Source organism: Cyrtonyx montezumae, unplaced genomic scaffold, assembly GCF_038088225.1.
Source record: "Cyrtonyx montezumae isolate F1298 unplaced genomic scaffold, pur_monq_1.0 scaffold_5, whole genome shotgun sequence".
Lineage (NCBI taxonomy): Eukaryota > Metazoa > Chordata > Aves > Galliformes > Odontophoridae > Cyrtonyx > Cyrtonyx montezumae.
This window is the reverse complement of record NW_027072056.1, coordinates 2892229-2912496: the sequence shown is the minus strand read 5'-3', so window position 1 is coordinate 2912496 and position 20268 is coordinate 2892229. Positions and strand designations below refer to the sequence as shown.

Sequence of the window (20268 nt, the reverse complement as noted above, 5' to 3'; positions counted from 1 at the left end):
TGTTAGTCTTGTACATCTGCATCAAATGGGATACAACTGAACTGAGGGTGGAGGGAAAGAAAACCCAAATCTGATCAGCAGAGGCCTTTAGAAAGTTCACTGAGAACCACTCCAGTGGAGTACAGAGGGGACAATTTGAATAAGGAGAGGTCTGGCTGGTGCAAACTGGTGATTTCAGGTGGCATATATAGAGATTGGAGCTGATGGGAGGATGGAGATGGGAGGCTGAGGGAAAAAGCATGTGGGATGCTGGGCTTGTACTGAGAAGGCAGCAAACTGGAGATGAAGGGCTGGTGGGACCTGAGATAAACGTGTGAGAGCACACAGCCATGCAGACGGGATATGTAGAAGTCGCTGCTGCAAGTGAAAAAGGAGAGGCTACGAAAGAGGAGAAGACAAGACCATAGGTTTACTAACAGAAAGAAATTGTAGTGAGAAGGCAGCTGGAAACCTCAACAGGTCTCTTCACTATTCCTACACCTTTTATTACCCTTTGAGCTTAAAGGCTGTCTAAGAGGTTGCCTATTTATTCCTGAACAGTAAAAATGTATTCCTAAGAGGATTCAATTTCTGGTTATCTCCTCAGCTTGTACTTTGCACATACAAGATGAGCCGCTTCCTCGTGCAGCAGACTATGTCTGCCCACGAAAAACACAGGCAAACTGGCTCCAGGTTTTCTTAGCTGCCCTTTTTCCAGGATTCAAAAGGAAGTTTACCTAGGGTATAACACAATTGGTTATAACTTCTGCTCATCGAGACTTAACCAAGAATTAAATACATGATGCCCTTTCAACTGCTTATATTATTTTTTTTTAACATTTGATATCAATTATCCTTTCCTGATACATGTCTAAATCAAAGCCTTAGTGCTTGCACTGCATATCCTTTAATGTACAGAAATGACACAGCTCTTGTGTTGCTACTTTTCTAAGGGTGCACGTGCTGTAACTTTCCAGTTCTATCACCTAATAAAGGCACAATAAAGGCATTTATCAATGAAAAGGCACTGAAGTTCTTCTGGGTTAGAAAAATGGTGACCTATATATACATCATCCCTGGATCTGTATGCTTAGCTTGTATAGAAAAGCCTTAATAAGTAATGGATCACATAGAGAACTCTGAATTTAAGGTCTATTGAGTTTCACACAGAATAAAGAAGGGAACTGCTTCCTATGCAGTTTTCTTCCACGTGCCATTCTTACATGTGATACTGTAACCAGAGCTGTACATACAATATTCAAAGGACGTGCACACAGCCCATCCACGGGAGCACTCCAGGAGAGGCAGTGCTTATCTATCCTCTTTCTGGCCACCAATTACTAATGGGGGAATGCCAGGTTACTGCAGTGATCACTAGTGACATTAGACCAACGTCTAGCCTAAGGTAAGGTAAATTCTAGGTGTCCTTTGATGACACAGTGCTGGTAAAATGTAAATAAACTCCCAAATTCTCTGTAGACATCAGAATCTTGTCAGGCCCACAGCAAGTCTTGGTGTAGGCTGTACTGCTGCTAGGTCATCTCCCGTGGAAACTTTTGTACATTCAGATCTTTCAGAAAGTGAGCAATTAGATGAACAGCCATGGATTCAGGCTTGCAGCATTTTAAGTCAGTGATGGTTTTGGAAAATTCGGTTCAGGACTCCAGATACTGCAAAGAAAGGCAATACTCAAGAGGAAGGTGTTGCAAGTCAATTCTTCCTCGTATTGCTCACTGAACAAGACAGGCAAGAAAGAGAGTGGGGCAAACAATGTCATAAAACCTATGCTCTAAGAATAAAACTTGCCTTATAGGAAAGCAGAGATGTTACTACACTTGCTGGGAAAAATAAGGATATCAGTAGAATAAACAAAATAAAATAAAAGTAGTAACAGAAAGAAGAAAAAAAAAGATACCAACTGAATTCTGTGTAAGCCATGGCAACCTGAAGGAAGCAAAACAATGTCTGAAGAAAGCAAGCCGTGCTTTTATCTACCTAGACTCTAGGTTGGCTATTAGAAACTGAAAGACTTACTCATGCACTGCTCAGCATAAGCTGTAGGGCAGAATGGACCTGACTACAGGAGCACATAGATATTAACATTTAAGGAATGGAGTGCCTTTGGAAAGTGGCTGTATATTCAGGGGAATTGGCATTGGATTCTCCGAGGGGTTACTATGGTAGATAACAACCTTGGAAAAAAACCTGAAGTTTAAAGATCCCACTTACACTTGGTGTCTACTGAAAGCACATTCACATAAACATGCACTACGTCCTGCAGTTTCATGCTTATCAACCAGGAACAGATGCAATGTTTTAGGAAGATGGCCATCATTGCCAAATTCCTGATTAACACTCTTGAAGTCATAGAAAAAGCAGATACAATGCATATTGATGGCACGTTGAACAAAAACGTGCATCTTTTTAGTGTTCTCCTATGTCCTGCAAAAATACTGATCTGGATCAGAATTTCTGCCTCAGGTTTGCTCTAACACCATATAAATTAACCATGTGCTTCAGAACAAAACAAAGCAGAAAGCAGAAATCTGTGACTGGTTAAGGTACAGAACTCCACAGCCATGTCCTGTTTCCACCTTCAGTGGAAAAGAGCTTTTGGGAGTTCTCAATCTGAAAACCTCAGGACAAACAGGAACAGGGAATTGCAAGGCTATACAGAAATGCTGAAGCTTGATAGGAATCTGCAGAACAAGTGTTTTGTTTTCACTACACGCAAAATACAAGGAAAGCTGTAACGTGTGTACTAAAATGAGAAATGCCTCTACTTGGCAAGGTAAAACCATACAAACCTTCCACTCTCTTTTTGTGCAGCGGTGGCCGTCCCTTCTTATTTCTCACTGAAGAGGTTTTGCTGCTGCTGCTTCCACTGTTCACAGACATTCTGTCATCTTCGCCGCCCGTAACCAGCGAGTTTCTATAGGAGATCAGTGGAAGCCATACGTCTTCTCTTCTCTCCATCATCTGTTCTGTCAGAAACTTTTCTAAGTAGGTGTGACTGAAAACAGAAGACAATGAGGACAGAGGCTCAGTGTGTTGTTTCCTCTGTGATTCACCTGCAAGTCCTCTTCATGCTGCTGAGAGCTTAACAGAAACCTGTCACAGTGTCTCCTTATTTTAATTTGATAACCTATGTTGATAAGGCATTGTACCTTGAACTGATGAAGAACTCATGGCATTCCCCTGAAACAACGCAACAGTTAACTGAGTACAGGTTACTCAGACAAACAATTTAAAGTTTTCTCTCCCCAGCATCTTCCCATATTTGCCTGCAGTCATTCACAGCACACTCTACTTGAATTCCCCTTCTATTTTGCATAGCAAGAAAGTCACTTCTCTACACTGCTAGCATGTCAGCAGACAATCCAGATCAGTAGACTGAAGATAAAATTTTGCATCTTTGGAATAAGAAAAGAAGAGTTTTCTCGAATACAAGCAGATATTTTTCAGTAAAAAAACCTGAAGATCTGTTCCACTGCCATGGAGAAATCCAGTACTTGTTAACTTATGGGAGGAACCAACCAACTTCTGTCCTGGAAGACATGTGTGCTGTTTTCCATTGAATGTTTAATTAAGTTGGTCCATAAAATGAGTAAGAAAAGCCCCACAAAAGTGATTCCAGTGAGTTCCAAACTAAAGAACCAAGCATTCAGAGTTAAGGCAAGAGAAGTCGGTGTACTTCAACTACTACCTCACTCCATTCAAAAAATATGTTATGGTGCACTCTATAATCACAATCTCATAGACTCATAGAACAGCCTGGGTTGAAAAGGACCTCAAAGATCACCTGGTTTCAACCCCCTGCCATGGGCAGGGTCACCAACCATTAGACCAGGCTGCCCAGAGCCACATCCAGCCTTGCCTTGAATGCCTGCAGGGATGGGGCAGCCACAGCCTCTCTGGGCAACCTGTTGCAGTGCGTCACCACCCTCTGAGTGAAGAACTCCACCCTAACTTCCAGTCTAAATCTCCCCTGTCTTAGTTTAAAACCATTCTCCCTTGTCCTATCACTATCAACCCATGAACCCATTCAACACATTGCCAAGTGGCAATAATAGTAATGGTAACAACAGTAATAGTAACAATAAGAAGAAGTAAAAGAAAGTCTTAATAATAACACAAATAATATCAAATATAATAATAATAAGGAAGTAAATAAAGTAGGAAATAGAAGCCTAGCAAAACAGTAGTGTTCCCTGAACTGTGATGGGAATGGTATCTTGCACCAAGGGCAGGTGACAGACAGACACACTGAACTGATAGTTCTTTGTTTGTTTTTGAGGTAGTAAAGGCAATCTGGAGGGCAAGTTGCCCTGCAGATTGCTCCCATATCTGCAGACAGGCAGATAAGTTGATGAGACCTTCAGGGTTATTCTAGAGCACTTTAACCTCCAGCTAACAGCCCATTGCTGAGCTTACAGTCAGCTGGCAGGAGACCAAGCCAGCAGGGAGGTAAGTGATCCTGCACACAGGACTCCTCCACCAGATGGTGGTCATGTTCCTTCCTGCTTGCAGGCTGCTGCCCCTTTGCAGGGCGGGGGAGAGGTCCCTTTGGATTGGAGGAGCCATGCTACAGAGAAGGGCAAAATCAACTACCCAGAGTATAGCTGAGAATGTAATGTCAGCAAAATACTGTGGGGCACTGCACCCATTGACAGATCTCTCAAGTAAAGGAACGCAGAGATGTCCAAAAAGCATCTTTACATACAAGCTAGTTATCTTGACTTTCTCCATAGTCACAGCTGCCAATGGATCCTGAACTAATCTATTCTGCTGAACTTATCTTAAGGCTGTAATTTAGAACAGATCAGATGAATCATGTCCTAAATACCCAATTTCTTTTCATCAAACTTCAAATGCAGCTAAAAGTAAATAGCTCAGATACAGAATGCTACAAGAAAGACAGCTAAAATCAGGAGAAGTAGGTTTCACCATAGCAGTCTTTGCAGTCTTGAGAAAAATGTGAGAAATGTAAATGGTAACACCAAATGAAAGAGAAACACTGAACTTTATGCAAAAAGCCAGGTCTGATTTAAGCTGTCAGCTACACTGTGTACAGTTAAAATGATTTCAAATTTGGAAACTGGAGAAAATTTTGGGAGTACTGACCAGTGAGCAGGAAGAGTAAGCTTCAGTAAAGTCAACTGAAGTCAGGCTAATAATACTTAAGCTAACAGATGCAGAGAACCTATGGTTCAGCTGGAAAGGCAGACAGAAATCCCTGTATCCTTAGGTCCTGTTCTGAAGAACAGAACAGAGGTTGACAAAATTCAGGATATAACAATGAGGAGCAGTTTGAAAGCCTAAGTGCCAAGCTAGCCTGGATGAATAGTCTAATTCTCAAACTAGTTCAACCATTTCTTCTATTACATTTGCTGAACTGGAAAATTATTTATACAATTGAAAAAAAAATACAGAGAAGCTTGACTGAAAGAGTCAATTCAGGTAGTTATAGAAGTATGACTTTATACATTCTTGTAGAATGACTGAAATTCACTGTGGCCAGAAACTGACTAGACAGAGATATTTACAACCATAAATGAGAAGATCTGGCAATTAGATATTTGAATTGTCATGAAGTTATTCAAAGAACTCAGCTGGCACACAGTGCTATGATGGTGTTTGACTACACACTTTGTTTTTCTCTCACTGCTCCTACGCTGCGGCCAAACCCTGGACACTTGATACAGAACATATTAGAAACGTACACTGTGACCTCTGCAGTGATGCTGACAACACATCTTTACTATGGACTTGCCTTCACTAATGCAGTTCTCTCTTTATCAATTCTCTTAAGATCCACAGCTGCCTTTGATGGTTTTTCAAATGTTGGTATTTCTCACTTTACATTCAGCTCTTATTAGCAATACCTCTGATTTATTTCATTCTTGGTATTTCACCTGCAGCCATGGATGGCCATACCAAATACAGGTTGCTTGTTTTAGCCCGAGGTCTCCATAACCCTGCTCTTCCCCAGCCAACAACAGTTATTGTCTCTGACCCTACCTTTCTGTATCCTATTGTGCCAGTAACAGAAGCCTTGACAACTCTATTGTTCACTTCAACTCAGTATATTAAAACAAAAATATACCTCTCATGCAAATATCTAACAGGACTGGATGTCACTGCAATGTTTAGAGGCCTATACATTTCCCATACTGCTTACAGCTCATTCCTTTTTCTGCTTGTCTGAGAAATGAGTCTTTATTTTCGGTGCTCTATGGGAAATTTTAAGCAATGTTGTTTCGTAAGGTCTCAAGTTCACCTCGTCAGTGAATCTGATTTATTTTTAATACTTCAAAATATAAATTAATTCATAACTATGAAAAGCCACTGGGCCTCCCTAAAACCCCCATTAGACAGTGAAAACCTCAAAGCAGAGAACTTAAACACACAATTCGACTATTAACACAATTCAGCAAACCCACCAAAGAAAATAAGGCTGTTACTTACACAGTCTTTTTGTCCTGCCGCAGGAGTTTAGAAGAAAACTCACTAAGCACTTCAAGAAAAGCAAGGTTGGGAGGTGGATAGTCTTGTCCTTTTTGATTCTGATATTTGAAGGCAAACTCTATTCCATCTCTACAGTAAAGAAATTTCAAAATGTTCAGGTGTGTAAGAAAATAATAAAAAAATATTTTATTATATTTTATTATTATATCCCATATAATCTCATCACCTCTAAATGCTGCCTCAAATCCAAACTGATCATCCTGTTCTACGTTACTTTTCATTACTAGCAAATAGCAGCTTTTAGACCTAGGGGGAATCAAACACTCTCTTTGAATGTGACCAGATCCGAAGTCAAAGACAAAACACTGCAAACCTCCTGGTCCGAAGGGACTCAGGTCAGTGCAAGGAACTTGGCAGCTGTGGAAAGCCACTGCCTTAGCAGGAATAGCCAACTGGCTCTTACTTTTTCCAGCTTGAAGCAGATGCTTGCAGTAATGATTATAGATGAGGTTTAACAAGGTATAACTTACACATCTAGAGGAAGAGAATTTACTTACCATCACACTGATCCACGTACATCTACCTTGTCTTTGCTTTATCATTTGAGATTAAGGAAAACTAGTTTTATATGACCCAATATGGCAAATGCATGCCTGGATCTCTCTCCTCCTTGTCACAGGAAGTGTTTAGCAGCATACCGATTTCCTTTCAGGACAAGGGAAACCCATAAAGGAGTGCAGGAGGAAGAGGAAGGGAAATACAGACTGACTACTGATTAAAAAAAACCCACTGCTGTTACAGGTAGATTTGAGCCTAAAAACACCCAAGTACATTCATACTGCAGACATCCTCAAAGTATAATCACGAGACCCTGGCCTGGGACTGGGTCTGAGATGCCTTTTACACAAACAGTAAGCACTACAGTGAGAGCTGTAACAGTAAGGATGGCTCCTTTCCTAAGATATCAGGAACAGGCACCTTTCTCAGGGACACGCACAGAGCATCAGCAGCTCTGGTGCTCCTGGCAGTAGTGTTGCAGTGACCATGGCAGAGAAGTAGATGCTGTGCCACTGCAGTCTGCCCACCTGCTTTCTCACATTCTTCCAGCTCAAAAGGTTCTTTGAACACAGGGTATTTGTGTTATGAAAAAAAGCCTTTACAATAGCATAAAGGATGCCTGAAAATCAAGATTATTGGCCTCATGATTATATCTATCTCATCTTCCTTACTCACCCCCAGTTTCAATTGCTTTAAACCCTTTAGTACAGCTACAGGAACATTTTTCTTCTCAATGGGATCTAGGTTTACTGTGTACTACTGAATTTCCCTTCTGGAAAAGGGCTGACAACACAGGTAAGCTGCTCGTGTGCCTACAGAACACCAAATGGCTGAGGATTTCAAACCCAAGGAATACAGCTGATGTTGAAAGGCTCCCATCAGAAGCAGGCAACATTTGCATTTCAGTAACCTGTAGCTGATACACTTCCACTAGTTATGCCTTGGTGTGTACTGGCCTTATCTGAAGGGAATTCATGAGATACTGAAGAACAGACAAATTGGAGGATCATCACTTATTCCTAGATCTCCCCCAGTGAAGCAGAATAGCTAGGCTGATCCCAGGGAGACATCCTTGACAGGCTGCTGAACTCTCTCTCAGTAATCCTGGGATTGCTGTGCAGGGCTAAGGGCAAGATCAGACAGAACACCAAAATCTCTTTCAGGATCTCTGCTCTTTCACTGGAGGTCTTCACTAGTAGTGATGACAACACTGCTAGTTGACAGCTGAGTGGAAGAAGCTTCCTCCTCACACTGAGAGCTGCTTTAGAAAACAAATGATGCAGACGGCCTCAGATCTGCATGTTTAAGGAAGCAGTAAAATAAATGATGGTGGGACTGAGCATGACAGAAAATGTGCATTACCATACATGCACCACAGAATGGCTTGGGCTGGAAGGGACATTAAAGACCATGCAGTTCTAACCCCCCTGGTGTGGGCTGGTTGCTACCCACCAGACCAGCCTGCCCAGGGCCTCATACAGCATGGCCTTGATTTCTTCCAGGGATGGGGCACCCACAGATTCTCTGGGCAGCAGAGGTCATACCACTCTCTGAGTGAAGAGCTTCCTCCTCACAACGAATCTAAAATTCCTATCTTTTAGGTTAAAACAATTCCCCCTTGTCCTATCAGTATCTGCCCACGCAGATGTCTTCTGTCTGTCTCCCTGCTGTTATAAGCTCTTTTAAAGTACAGGAAGGCCACAATGAGGTCTCCCAGGAGCCTTCTTTTCTCTAAACTGAACACTCCCAGCTCCCTCAACCTTTCTTCATAGGAGAGGTGCTCCAGGCTTTGCTCATCTTCATGGCTCCCCTCTGGACCTGCTCCAAAAGCTCTGCACCCTTCTTGTGCTGGGGGCCCAGGTCTAGACACTGCACTGCAGATCGTGCACAGCAAAAGGGACAATCCCCTCCCACGATGCAGCCCAGGATACAGTTGGCCTTTCAGCCAACTCTATCACGATGATGAACTATCATCAGTGACCAATCTGAAGGTAGAACAAAAAATATGCCATCTTCAATGCAAAACAACAGCACACTCAGCTCAAGATATGAAGGAACTCACATTACTTTTGCCATGCTATACAGCAGCATGACTGGAACTCTCACACTCACCACCTACACTTGCACCCTCTGGACAAAAAGATGTCACCTTTTATTTGGACAAGCATTAGGACTTTCCAAGAGTTCCCCAGATATTTGCTGAAAGCTTAAGATGGGCATGAAGGAGAATCTGGAGTTTCTATCCAAACTTAGGAGGGAAATGTAAACTAGCAGGTACAGATTCATCCATTATCCATTCCCAAATATGATTTATTTTTTGTCTCCTCCAATCGTCAGCATCACTCATGCCTTTTTCCTGGCCAAATTCATTCTTTTATTTGCATTATGAATATGAAGACATGATCATGTTTTGCTCATCTTAGTCTTAATGCTCTGAGACAGCAGACAAAAATATTTTAACTTTTTTATGCCATGGAAAAGTCATAATTCAAACTCAGCAGTGCCCGTCTATGCTCTCCTGCACAGTAGTTACAGAAAAAGGTTCAATTCACTTAAAAAATAAAATAGATCTCCAAATCATTGTTGGAGTACCTTTTCATAAATCCCTAGGGGTACCTACAGAGTACACAGTAGTGTGCTACTAAGTTGTTAGATACAGTCCTCACAAGTGCACATAATACCTGTGACTTCACCTTAGATAAAAATGGCCATTCCAATCACACAAATAAATAGACAGATATTTTTTCTTCTTTCCTCTCTTACATCCATACATTGACACCCTCCATCATTTTTCTACAGAAATTAGAATAATTATTCCAGGACCTGGTTAAACTATATTCCTACAGAAAGGTATTACTGAGCAAAAACGTTAAGGTGAAGTGATATAAAAATCTAGTTTATTTACCACCACTCACTTGTGTAGTGTGGCCACAGCCTCTCTTGTCTTGATCTGATCCAAGCCAAAAGTGAGGGCAAACCGACGAGCCAATTCCTTAATTCCACTAACATGGGCAGATGTCCTGTCCAGATTAGGACCTTGCTCCTGAACGAGCTCATTGAACAGCTAGAGAAACAATTCAGTTGTTAAAATCTGTGTGCTAGAAAACATATTCATTGACAAAGGCTTTTATTTTTAACCTGTTAGGGCAGAGTGGACATTACACTCAGTTGTGGGCTTTTTTTTTACATAGATAGGACAGATTTCATTTATCTGCTAATCCACCTCAGCTCCCAGACCACCTTCTGTGTAAATGCTGTTTGACAACTGTGCCCCACCTTGTACTTGTGCAGACCACACCTCATAAGTAGTACCTGGCACTTACCTTCACTGGATTCTATCTACTGTTTTCCCAAATCATGAAGGTGTTGCTGCATTCTTACGCTGCTTTCTACAATACCTGTGTCACCCATCACGTCAGTACCAGCTAGAAAATTAGGAAGCAAAATTTCTATTCCATCACTCAAGATTTAATGAATATCTGAAAAGCATTATGGGGTAAATGCCTTAAAACTTGCTTGGTAATGCTATTTCAGCACAATCATTAAAAACTCAGTAGTTTTCTAAACAGTTCTTTATCTTTTTATATTATCTTATTATGGTACTGCCATTCAGACCACATTTTACTAACTTGCCAGTGACAGCATCAGAGGAGACTCTGTCAACAACGGCATTAAATTTACCATTTCTCTCCTATTCACAAGCTCTTTACCATATAACTCATGAAAGCAGCTTCCTCTGATGTGATTTCTCCTTGACAAATTCATACTGACTGTTACCTATCACCTGCAAATAGCTTGTCTTATATATATTCTATTTGCAGTACCAAGCTGGTAGATCTCTGGCATCCAGATTCTTCCTTACTCCAAGTCTTCAGGACAGGAATTACTTTGACACTTGCCAGTTCCTCTGGAAATTCTTCAGTTTTTAGCAGGTTTTCACACATCTCTCTCTGCTTTCAGATCGCTACAGGAAATTCTCTACTTGCCCAGAATGAATTCTGGAAGGCCCAGCTGATTCAAAAAACATCTAATTTATGTAAGAATTTTCTCTGTGTAATGGATACATCAAGTACTTCAGGGGTCTAAACAGTGTTTAGGGAAGCACACACTCTGTGCAGCCAGAAGAACAAAGATGGCTTTCATCATCAAGCCAATAATTTATGGTTGCTATAAAGCAAACTGTACAAGGAAGAAACATGCTCAATAATACTGGAGGACTGCAACTCATCAGCTCAGTAAAACCAATCAGTATTCAGACAAAATTAAAGGAGAAAAGGTAATTCTAACTCCTCTTGTTCACTGGGTATCAGTAAAACACTATAAATCGTCTTGGATCAAACTGCACTCAAAGCTCCTTCCTCCTGTTCTTCCATTTTAACCTGACCAAAACTTTGCCTGTTGTTGGCTTAATGATACAGAGACAAATCAATAGTGACAGCCTGAATCGGGGAGCAACACAGGCTCTTAACAGAAGCACAGGTTTTTTTGCTTCACTGTAAACAGTGTCAGAGAAAAGTGCTGCCCAGGAATTTTTGCAATGTCGGATTTCTAACAGAAATCAATATTCTTACCTGTTGTAAACTGAGAATGAGTGTCTTTGCACACTGGATTTTATCAATTTGCCTTGTTTTGCTCAGGGTTTCCTTAATGATATCTCCATAGTCATTGTAGTACTAGGAAAAAAACGTAGGGAAAAATCCTCTTTAACAGAAATTCTTACACAATATTTCAGTTTTTCTGATTACTTCTAGTTCTTCTTTTGAGAAGGCAGTAGTTAAAAAAAAAACCAACAAAAACAACAAACAAAACCACAACAGCCTCAAAACCATATTTCTTTTAGGAGTGAGAGGTAATGTTTCAGTATGAAAATTCAAGCTGGCTAGTAGCCTGCACGTGGTGATAAGGGACTTCTTTATTTGTTATCACCTTTGTAATAAACACACTGAAAAACAAACAAAAGAGCATTCCCTATCCCAACTAAATGTCAGATGAAATGAGCTGTGGCTAAAATTTTAAGCAGCAATAATGCAACCTATACATTATTTGACAGATAGTTACAAACAGAAGGTCTGAGGTGAGTTAGGTGGGCAAGAATGGAATTCACTGAAGCCAGAAAACTGAATCAGGAATTCGTCTGTACGATGCACTGGTTCATTCTCTGCACTGAATGAGGAATGACTGCTGAGAGCCACAGCCTGCATAATCATTAATTAAAACTTCGGGCTGGGAATCTAAAACATTTTTTTCTCCTGTATTCTTTCAGACTGATTAATCTTTAGGTATTTACAACCACTTGTTTTCATCCCCTCTCAAATATTGTTCCTGACTTCTTTTCTAAAGAAATCGTCCTAGTTTGCACTCTACTTTAAACTCAGTTTCTCTCACTCATCCCTTATTTCAAGAGAAAGAGGGAAAGAGAGAGAGAAAAAAATAAACTAACCTGGAGTGTGATGGCTTCATCTTGGAAGTGTTGCTCTGTCTTCTTTGGATTGCCTAATCTCTTACAGACAGACACATGGGGTACACCTGGCAATGTGATATGAGCTGAGGGACTCTGTGTAGCTTTGCAGTGTCAGGAGTGCTATGTGCATATGTGCTATGTGCTCATAGGATCAAGTTTTGCTTTAGTAAGATTCTCCTTACATAGGAAGGCTAGTTCAGATCTTACAGTTTCTCAGTGAAAGGTGTAATTTAAAAAGAAAAAAAAAGTACAGAAATCAAATAAGGCTTGGGGAAAGCTTTCAAGAGGTCAGTCTTTAACTACTGCACTGCAAGGGAGAGAAGCAAGTAACCTGACACTACAATCTATGTTCACTTAGGAGGAGCAGAATACACAGAGCTGTACCTTCATATAGTGTTTGAAGATATCAGCTGCTGCATGCATGTCCACAATGTCATAAATTATCAGCTTACTAAAGGCAGCCAGAAGGTTTCTTCTCTTATGTAAAGCTTCTATTTTGTTAGCTTCATCTTCTTCATCTCCCTCTGAAAGCATCAACAATAAAGTTATTATAACTGCCTACTATTTTCTAGAGCAACGTTATTTAAGAGTAGTGTTCAAGAAAAAAAGTGATTGTTGCAGGAGAAGCTAAAACAAAAGATGATTATTCTTGAACATTAGGACCTTCAGGGAATTTGGGAATTTCAGGAAGATGACACCATTCACCACGGATTCTGTAGCTCTGAATAATACTGAACACAATCCACGTGGAACTGAATCACTTATTTTCTTTACCACGTGAAAGGCCACAGGGAAGAGTGATTGAATGCTTTATGCTTGACTTCTGAAACCAAAGGACAGTTGGAGATACTTCTCTAACATGACTAATCTCTAAATGATTCACATGAGAAGAATTAGAAACCCATACTTCTACAGCATGCCTTGGATTTGTAGGCATGAAATCCACAGCTCTAAAGTAGGAGCAAACAACAGGAAATAAAATCCAGTTGTAAGAGATGTTGAGTGCTGATGTCTTAAGTATTATATCCCCATGTAGGATTACACTCTGAATGAAAATGAAAACTATACACATAACGTGAAATACATTATCATATAGTAAAACCATATTACACAAGAAGAAAAAGCAATCAGCTGTAACAAATGTCACATATTTAATAGTTTTTTTAAGGGGAATGTCCTAACCAGCTTGAGGAAAAATAGACCTGTGTAGGGGCCAGAAGGGACACAGCATCACTGAGACTCTTTTGCTTCATTCTTACTTTATTTTTCACAAAGCCACTGGGTATAAATCATGTATTTCATAGTAGTTGACTGTGTGTACACTTCAATCCTTAGAACTGAAGCCCAACAACATCCCCTCAATTTACTTCATTTGTTCTTATAGTTATGAAATATTCTGAATACCAAAAACTGTAAAGTGTTAGACTGACTTCATGGAGTGAAGAGTAGCATCTGGGGACACAAAGATATTCATCCACCTTTTTGCTGTCTTCCCAGTCCCATTACAGGACATTAAAAAGTACTAATGTAGCTCACGAGAAAAATAAATAATGTCCTCTTAAAAGTTACACGTGATTAATTATTCTGAACATTGAGCTCATAAAGTACAATTAACTTGCACTGTGCACTTGTGGTGAAGGTGTGTTTTAAAAAGCAGCATTTTCTGGCTACTGTAACCATTAAAGAGATGTTCAAAAAGATGCACACTAGTGGGGAGCTAGTGAACTACAAGACTGGAAGCATCTCTAAAGCAAGAATAAATTCTCCGAGACCTTAGCTCTACTCACGACTGTCTGAAAACATCAAAACCAGCACCTACATGCCATGTTAACATACAAGTAACTGAGTTCAATGCAAATTCAGAAAATGGGCCAAAAAAAGAATTACAGTTTGCATTCATCAGGTGCAATTATCTTTTAACTCTCTGGGATTCTTTCTCCTCTCCAAAGTTGTTTAGGATTCAGAAATTGGGTACCTCCCTGTATGGATTTAGGCATTTGTAACACACAGTAGTGGCAATGAGTTACTTAAAAGCAGATCTCAATAAAAAATCTGCTCTTCCCTGACTGAAGGCAAATGATCTCATCATCCTTCTGAGTAAGCAGAGATTCCTTACCTACTACCTCTCAAAGCACAACCACACACAGATGCCTAAGAGATAACAAGGACGCAAGCAAGCATACGTGATAGTTCCCCAACTAGCCTAGGTCTAACTAGGTCTCCAGTGACTATCAAATCAAGAATCCTGAGCTTTATTTTGAACATTTTACTATTCTAGCACTTCAGTATTTTGAAAATAAATACTAAGAAAAAGATTTTAAAAGAAGAACATTAATAGCAGGTAGTTTACAGGCTGCTCCCATGTCACCTGCAGACACCTGGTCTCACTAAGTGAACTTCATAACTACTTTTTAACACACACAGGGCTCAATACTTCATAGGCATGCTTATTCTTTGCCCTCCCAAACCAAGGAAGGGACAATTTTAAACACATTTTAGAATTTTCAGATCAGTTTCTTCAATTTTCCTGTTTCTTCTGCACCTGTTATGAAAGAAAAGCTAAGTAGAAAACATGAAAGCTAAACATACCCATGCTCTGGTTTTCATCATCTTGGTCGATGAAGACATGGTCCATCACAAAACTGAGAAGTTCTGACTGGAGGCCTGAGTCTGGATTAAACACCAATGGCTGAAGACCTTCACGACCTCCAGTCATCAGCTGGTGACTAAAAATCATCAAGAGATCACAGAGCAGCATGAAGGCCTGAAAGGCAAAAGGGATGTAAGAAGACTAAGAAGCATAAGTAAGTAAAAACCAAAATACTATTTATGTAATTCCAAGATATTCTCTCTCTATTAACAAATGTACTTTAACTAAAAAGAGTTGTGTATGTTTCCATGCTGTTCACTGGGGGTTCCCTTAGTTTTAAAATACTACGTCTCTTATTTCTACGTAGGGAACTCTATTTATTGATGTTCCACATCCAGGATGAACGTATTACATTTCCATTTCTTCTTTGTGGGAAGAAATGTAAATCTCTTTCTTCTCCAAGGACTGCAGTAAAGAAAATACACCTCTTTTGACAAATAGTTAAAGAAGAGGAAAACCATGACTTTTTACACAGGTGGCAGTACTTGAGATTCTTCTCTACAGTACCTGAAAATTTAGCATTTGTTTCAGTGACGATTTGGCTGTACTGAACTGCTTTAACACTCAGTAGAATTTAAGTTAATCCTGATGCAGACCTCAAAAAAAGTAAAATATTCCTCTAAAAAGAAAAACTCATGCAGTAAAGTGCTTTTTTTTTTATTTTATTTTTTATTTCTGTCCAAGACAAAGACAGCAGGGGGCTCAGGTACAGATGATGTATTGTAGACATGTCTAGTCAGAGATTTATTTCAGTATAAGAAAATTTGGCATGTTTCAAGTTCCATTTCTCAACTTTACACTTTCTTCCCTCCTTTAAGATGTGTATGTCTTCTCAGAGAAGATCAGTTAAACTAAGGAGGAAATATACTAGAGAGAAAACATAACATAAAAAAATCTCAAAAAAATCAGTAAAATCAAGAAATTCCTGCCCTTGCAAAAATAGAGACAGACTTCTTAAGAAAGAAAATAAAAAAGATCATAGATGAGTTAGATGGAAGGGACCTCTGGAGTCTCAAGGCCAATCTACCCTGACTGGGACTCTTGCTGTGTCAATGTCTGGTTGGTCAAAGCTTTGCCTAGCAGAATCTTGAAAACTTCCACAGAATGGTGAATTGAAAAGGAGTTTCTAAGAGAAGTTGAGATTATCAATTAAAAAAAAAACCAAACACAAAAGAGAATAAGAGAATTAAAACATTTTAAGATATATTGAGAACAAAACCAGTGCAGAAATGGTAAGCATCATTTACCATTTGTTGATGGAGAAGCAATATTAGAGCTAGCTTATGAAGGAATGGTTGGTATTTTCAGGAAGCTAGATGTTATTCTCACATTATACAATGTTAATAAAAAACATTCTATGTCAAGAGTTAACTGCTCAGAATACTAAAAATAATTATTAAAGTTAATCTGCTGGAAGACAATGATACCTCAACAGCCCCTTAAAAATACATAAGAAGGAAGATCTCTGAGCCTTTATTATTTATATCTACTTGCAGAAGACAGTTTAAAGCCAAACAGAGGTGACCTTAAAAAAATAATAATAAATAAAAACCCAAAACAGTATCTGCTAAAAAGTATTATCTTTTAAAAAAACACAAGTACCTGTGTGCCATTTAATTATTCTTGGCAAAATCATGGAAGTGCTGATACAGCAAAGCAATTTGTAGACAACTAAAAAGATGTCAGCAGACCTGATATAATTCAGCAAACATCGTTAAAATCTTAACAAATACACTAGCTATCGTTCATTGCAGAGACTGCATATTATTTCAGCAAGTCCTTGATTTAATTTCTTTTATTACAACTTCTAAATACACATAACAGAAGCTTCCCAATACATGCACGTGTGGCTTTCCAAAAACTGAACGTAGATAACTGGATAACTACTTTGAACTATATAAAAAAAAGGATATCTTTATGACTGTGTTTTGTGTATGTACCTTTGGCACACGTGTGCTCACATGCCCATGAACATGACACACACACTGTTTGCAATCAGCTTTCTGAAGAAGCAGAGCAATCTAAGCTGTAAGGACTACATTCTTCAAAGTCTTGAAAGTCCTCCAGATCTTGATATTCCTCCAGATCTTGATATTTATATGACTATGTAACCGCATATTTTACTATGATTTACTAAAGAGGCAGAACTATTTGTCAAGTAACTATTTTTGCACAGTGTGAAAATAAATCTGTAGTGTACTTCAGAGTATTTTTGTACAATTAATTAACATTCTTTTCCTGCTAGGAAGTGTACATAAGAATGACCTGTACGGGTGGAAGTCTCAATTTTCTCCAATTAGCCACCATGGGAAACAGAGACACACTAATTAGCATTTACTGCTACATTTTATGGAATTATCAAGATGACAAAATAATTAAATATTGAGGCTTAGACTTTTTTCCCCAATCTAACATCATGCATTTGACTTGAGTAGGAAGGCAGTTGCTCTAGATTCCCTAATCCTCAATACAAGGGGAAAAAAAGAATATCCAGAAATACACAAAGAAGGATTCAGCCAATCTGAGGTGTGAATCATCCTCTAAAAGTGCCTGTTTACATCTGTTAATACACTAGTTAAGAATAGGAACAGACTTTAATTTTAGGTGATTTAGCTAGATACCTACAGTTAAGACAGCTGAACGTGGGCCTAAGCAACTATTATGTTCTATCAGAAATGTATTTGATATTAGCTGTACTTTGGAGGTGATTTTAACAGTTCTTTTTATTGAGTGTTTGGTCAGTTTTACTTGCAGGAACATTCATGTGCATCTTCTAAGTTTGGTGCAATGTCATCTTGAGTTTCACTACATTCACACTTTAGTAAGAGCACGTGACAGACACTTCCTTTACCTGTTCTTTAACTGGGGTGTTGACATTTGATAGACACTGCTGGCAGACAGCCAGAAAGGATTTCACAGTTTTCCTCAATACCAGCAAGTCTTCCTGGAATAAATAGGGATAATATGTAAATATTAATGAAAGGTTGCTAAGAAAAAGCAGTGTAAGGAGATGGTGGTAACTTCACACATTCAACCCTACGTGCTAGCAACGCAAAGGGAGGCTGTGAAAATGTATGCACAGAGTAAAACAAGTCATTAGTTTTCAGATGAATGGCACAAGGTTTCCTGTAATAAGTACTATTAATAAAATAATACATCTCTAGGTTCATAAAAATACATGAAATACATCTGTATTTTATGCTGAATATAAATTATAAATGTTTCAGAAGAGAAACATCTATCCATCGAGGTCAGCCCACCTGGTGGTTTAAAAATAATTCTGTATGAAGATAAATTAACATGAACAAAAAATATCAACGAGGAATCTCAAATTCAACAAAAACGTTATCTTAACTGCCTGCACACATGGGAAATGTGAAGGCACACTGCAGAAATTGAATGACATGGGGAAGAAGGGGGGAGGTTTGTTGATCTAGAGGAAGGCGGATTTGTGGGTAGAAAAAATAAATATGAAAATATACATAACTTGGTTCCTTTTTAAATAGTTATTCTGTTCATATTAAGATCCAGTTCAATACAGAGGGGAAAACAGGACCATATGCTCTTTCTGTACTGAACTCACAACAGAAGGCAGGTATATAAACACACCTAAGCAGCTCACGGGTTCCTAGACCTCTTGATTTTCAATAGAGTAAGAGTGGCTTTCTGATCCAGACTCTACAGATCTATAAGCTACATCACCTTTTTACTACTGACCATTTTTCTCTCTTAATGGAGGCAAAGATCCCTTTCTGCGACTGCATTATGCTACAGTTACATGATCTGTAAGGCACCTTGGTCTCTTCTATGTGATCAATTCCTAGAGATCAGCCTTCTTGTTCCCAGACATCTTCCATTTGGCTGCCTCAGAAGCTACTACCTTAAGATGATTTCCCAATTTCAATTTTTATTGAATACATGAATCACTTCTTAGCTACTGAATAAGGATTACATTAAATACACATATTCACCTGCAATGTGAAATGATGTTAATGTCTTACAGAAATTGGTATTACAAAACAGTGCCTTTTTTGCACTGTTACAAACATTTTTGCACAGTCAAAAATGCAGCTTTCTCAAGTTTACTTGTTCCTTCTGGTCTTTTTTGTTGTCCATATTTGTTCAGCCTTGCACTGACTGTTTTCCATCACCCATTCCAAGAGTTTACCTAGCACCGACAGCAGGCTTAACAGTTTGCTGTGACATGATCATCTGGTTTACACTTTTAAACATAGTTATTACAATCACTTTCATTTCAGTCTATCTATAGAAACTACTTTCTAACATAATTATCTTCATTTAAATGCTAGTGATTCAAAAGAGAAACTAAAACCTACAAAAAAATCCTATGCAAAAATTTAGAAATGGAATGTCTCCCATTTTTCTTCCTGTCAAAGCCTGAGTAACACCTAGCATACACTATTTATTATCCTCACTTTTCAGTTGAATGTTTGTCATGCTGTAAAGTACAGACAGTAAAAGAAAGTCTCCCTGAACAGTGCAACAAAGCCATCTGGAGCTTTCTAAAATTGGAGAAGTCCCCAGACTACTGTACAGTGATGATGTAGTTGTTGGTTTGTTGTTTTCTTTAAACAGAGAATGGTAAAGAAGAAAACAAATTCTATTTTCAAGTCTTCTACCATTCTAAGGCACACAGCCAAGGTTCTTGAGGAGTGATTACAAGAGATGCTGGCTTCAGTAGAAAAAGTGGTATAAACTATGATCTGTCCTTTTGGTTCCTTTTGGCAAAAACCATGAAGTCACACTGTGAACTGGATTACCGAAGTGACCCATGACAAAAATAATCCACCCTTGAACTACACAAGTAATACCTTAAAACATAACTAGTACATGGAACAAGAATGAGCCTCTAAGAGCGAGGACTTGAACTGGTTTTGCCACCAACTGTAACTGAACAACTGTTTGCAGGACTTATCTAAAAGTTGTCTGTAATTTTCTAGCTTTAAACTGAAGGCTTCTTTCTCCCCAGTGAAATCATTGAGAAATACTATAGTTTTGCTAGCTAGTGTTTTCACTCTTATTTTCCCATTGTCTTTTCACTGAACTACTTCTGTGGAGTATTAACTTACTTCTTCCAAACCCAACTCTTTGACAAACTTCACCATGTTCACAGTTGTTAGCATTCAACCCT

At 39.0% G+C, this 20268-nt stretch overlaps 1 protein-coding gene across 2 annotated transcripts in view; it reads right to left on the bottom strand.

The window, feature by feature from the left end:
- Positions 1 to 20268, bottom strand: part of STAG1 (STAG1 cohesin complex component) — a 152375-nt gene that overhangs the window by 5219 nt on the left and 126888 nt on the right. For both annotated transcript variants that reach the window (XM_065748186.1, XM_065748187.1), the window contains exons 23-29: positions 17968 to 18060; positions 15056 to 15230; positions 12851 to 12990; positions 11577 to 11678; positions 9921 to 10069; positions 6448 to 6576; positions 2787 to 2992 (exon numbers count right to left, since the gene is read on the bottom strand). In XM_065748186.1, the coding sequence (XP_065604258.1) occupies positions 2787 to 2992; positions 6448 to 6576; positions 9921 to 10069; positions 11577 to 11678; positions 12851 to 12990; positions 15056 to 15230; positions 17968 to 18060 (994 nt within the window). The remainder of the gene's footprint in view (positions 1 to 2786; positions 2993 to 6447; positions 6577 to 9920; positions 10070 to 11576; positions 11679 to 12850; positions 12991 to 15055; positions 15231 to 17967; positions 18061 to 20268) is intronic.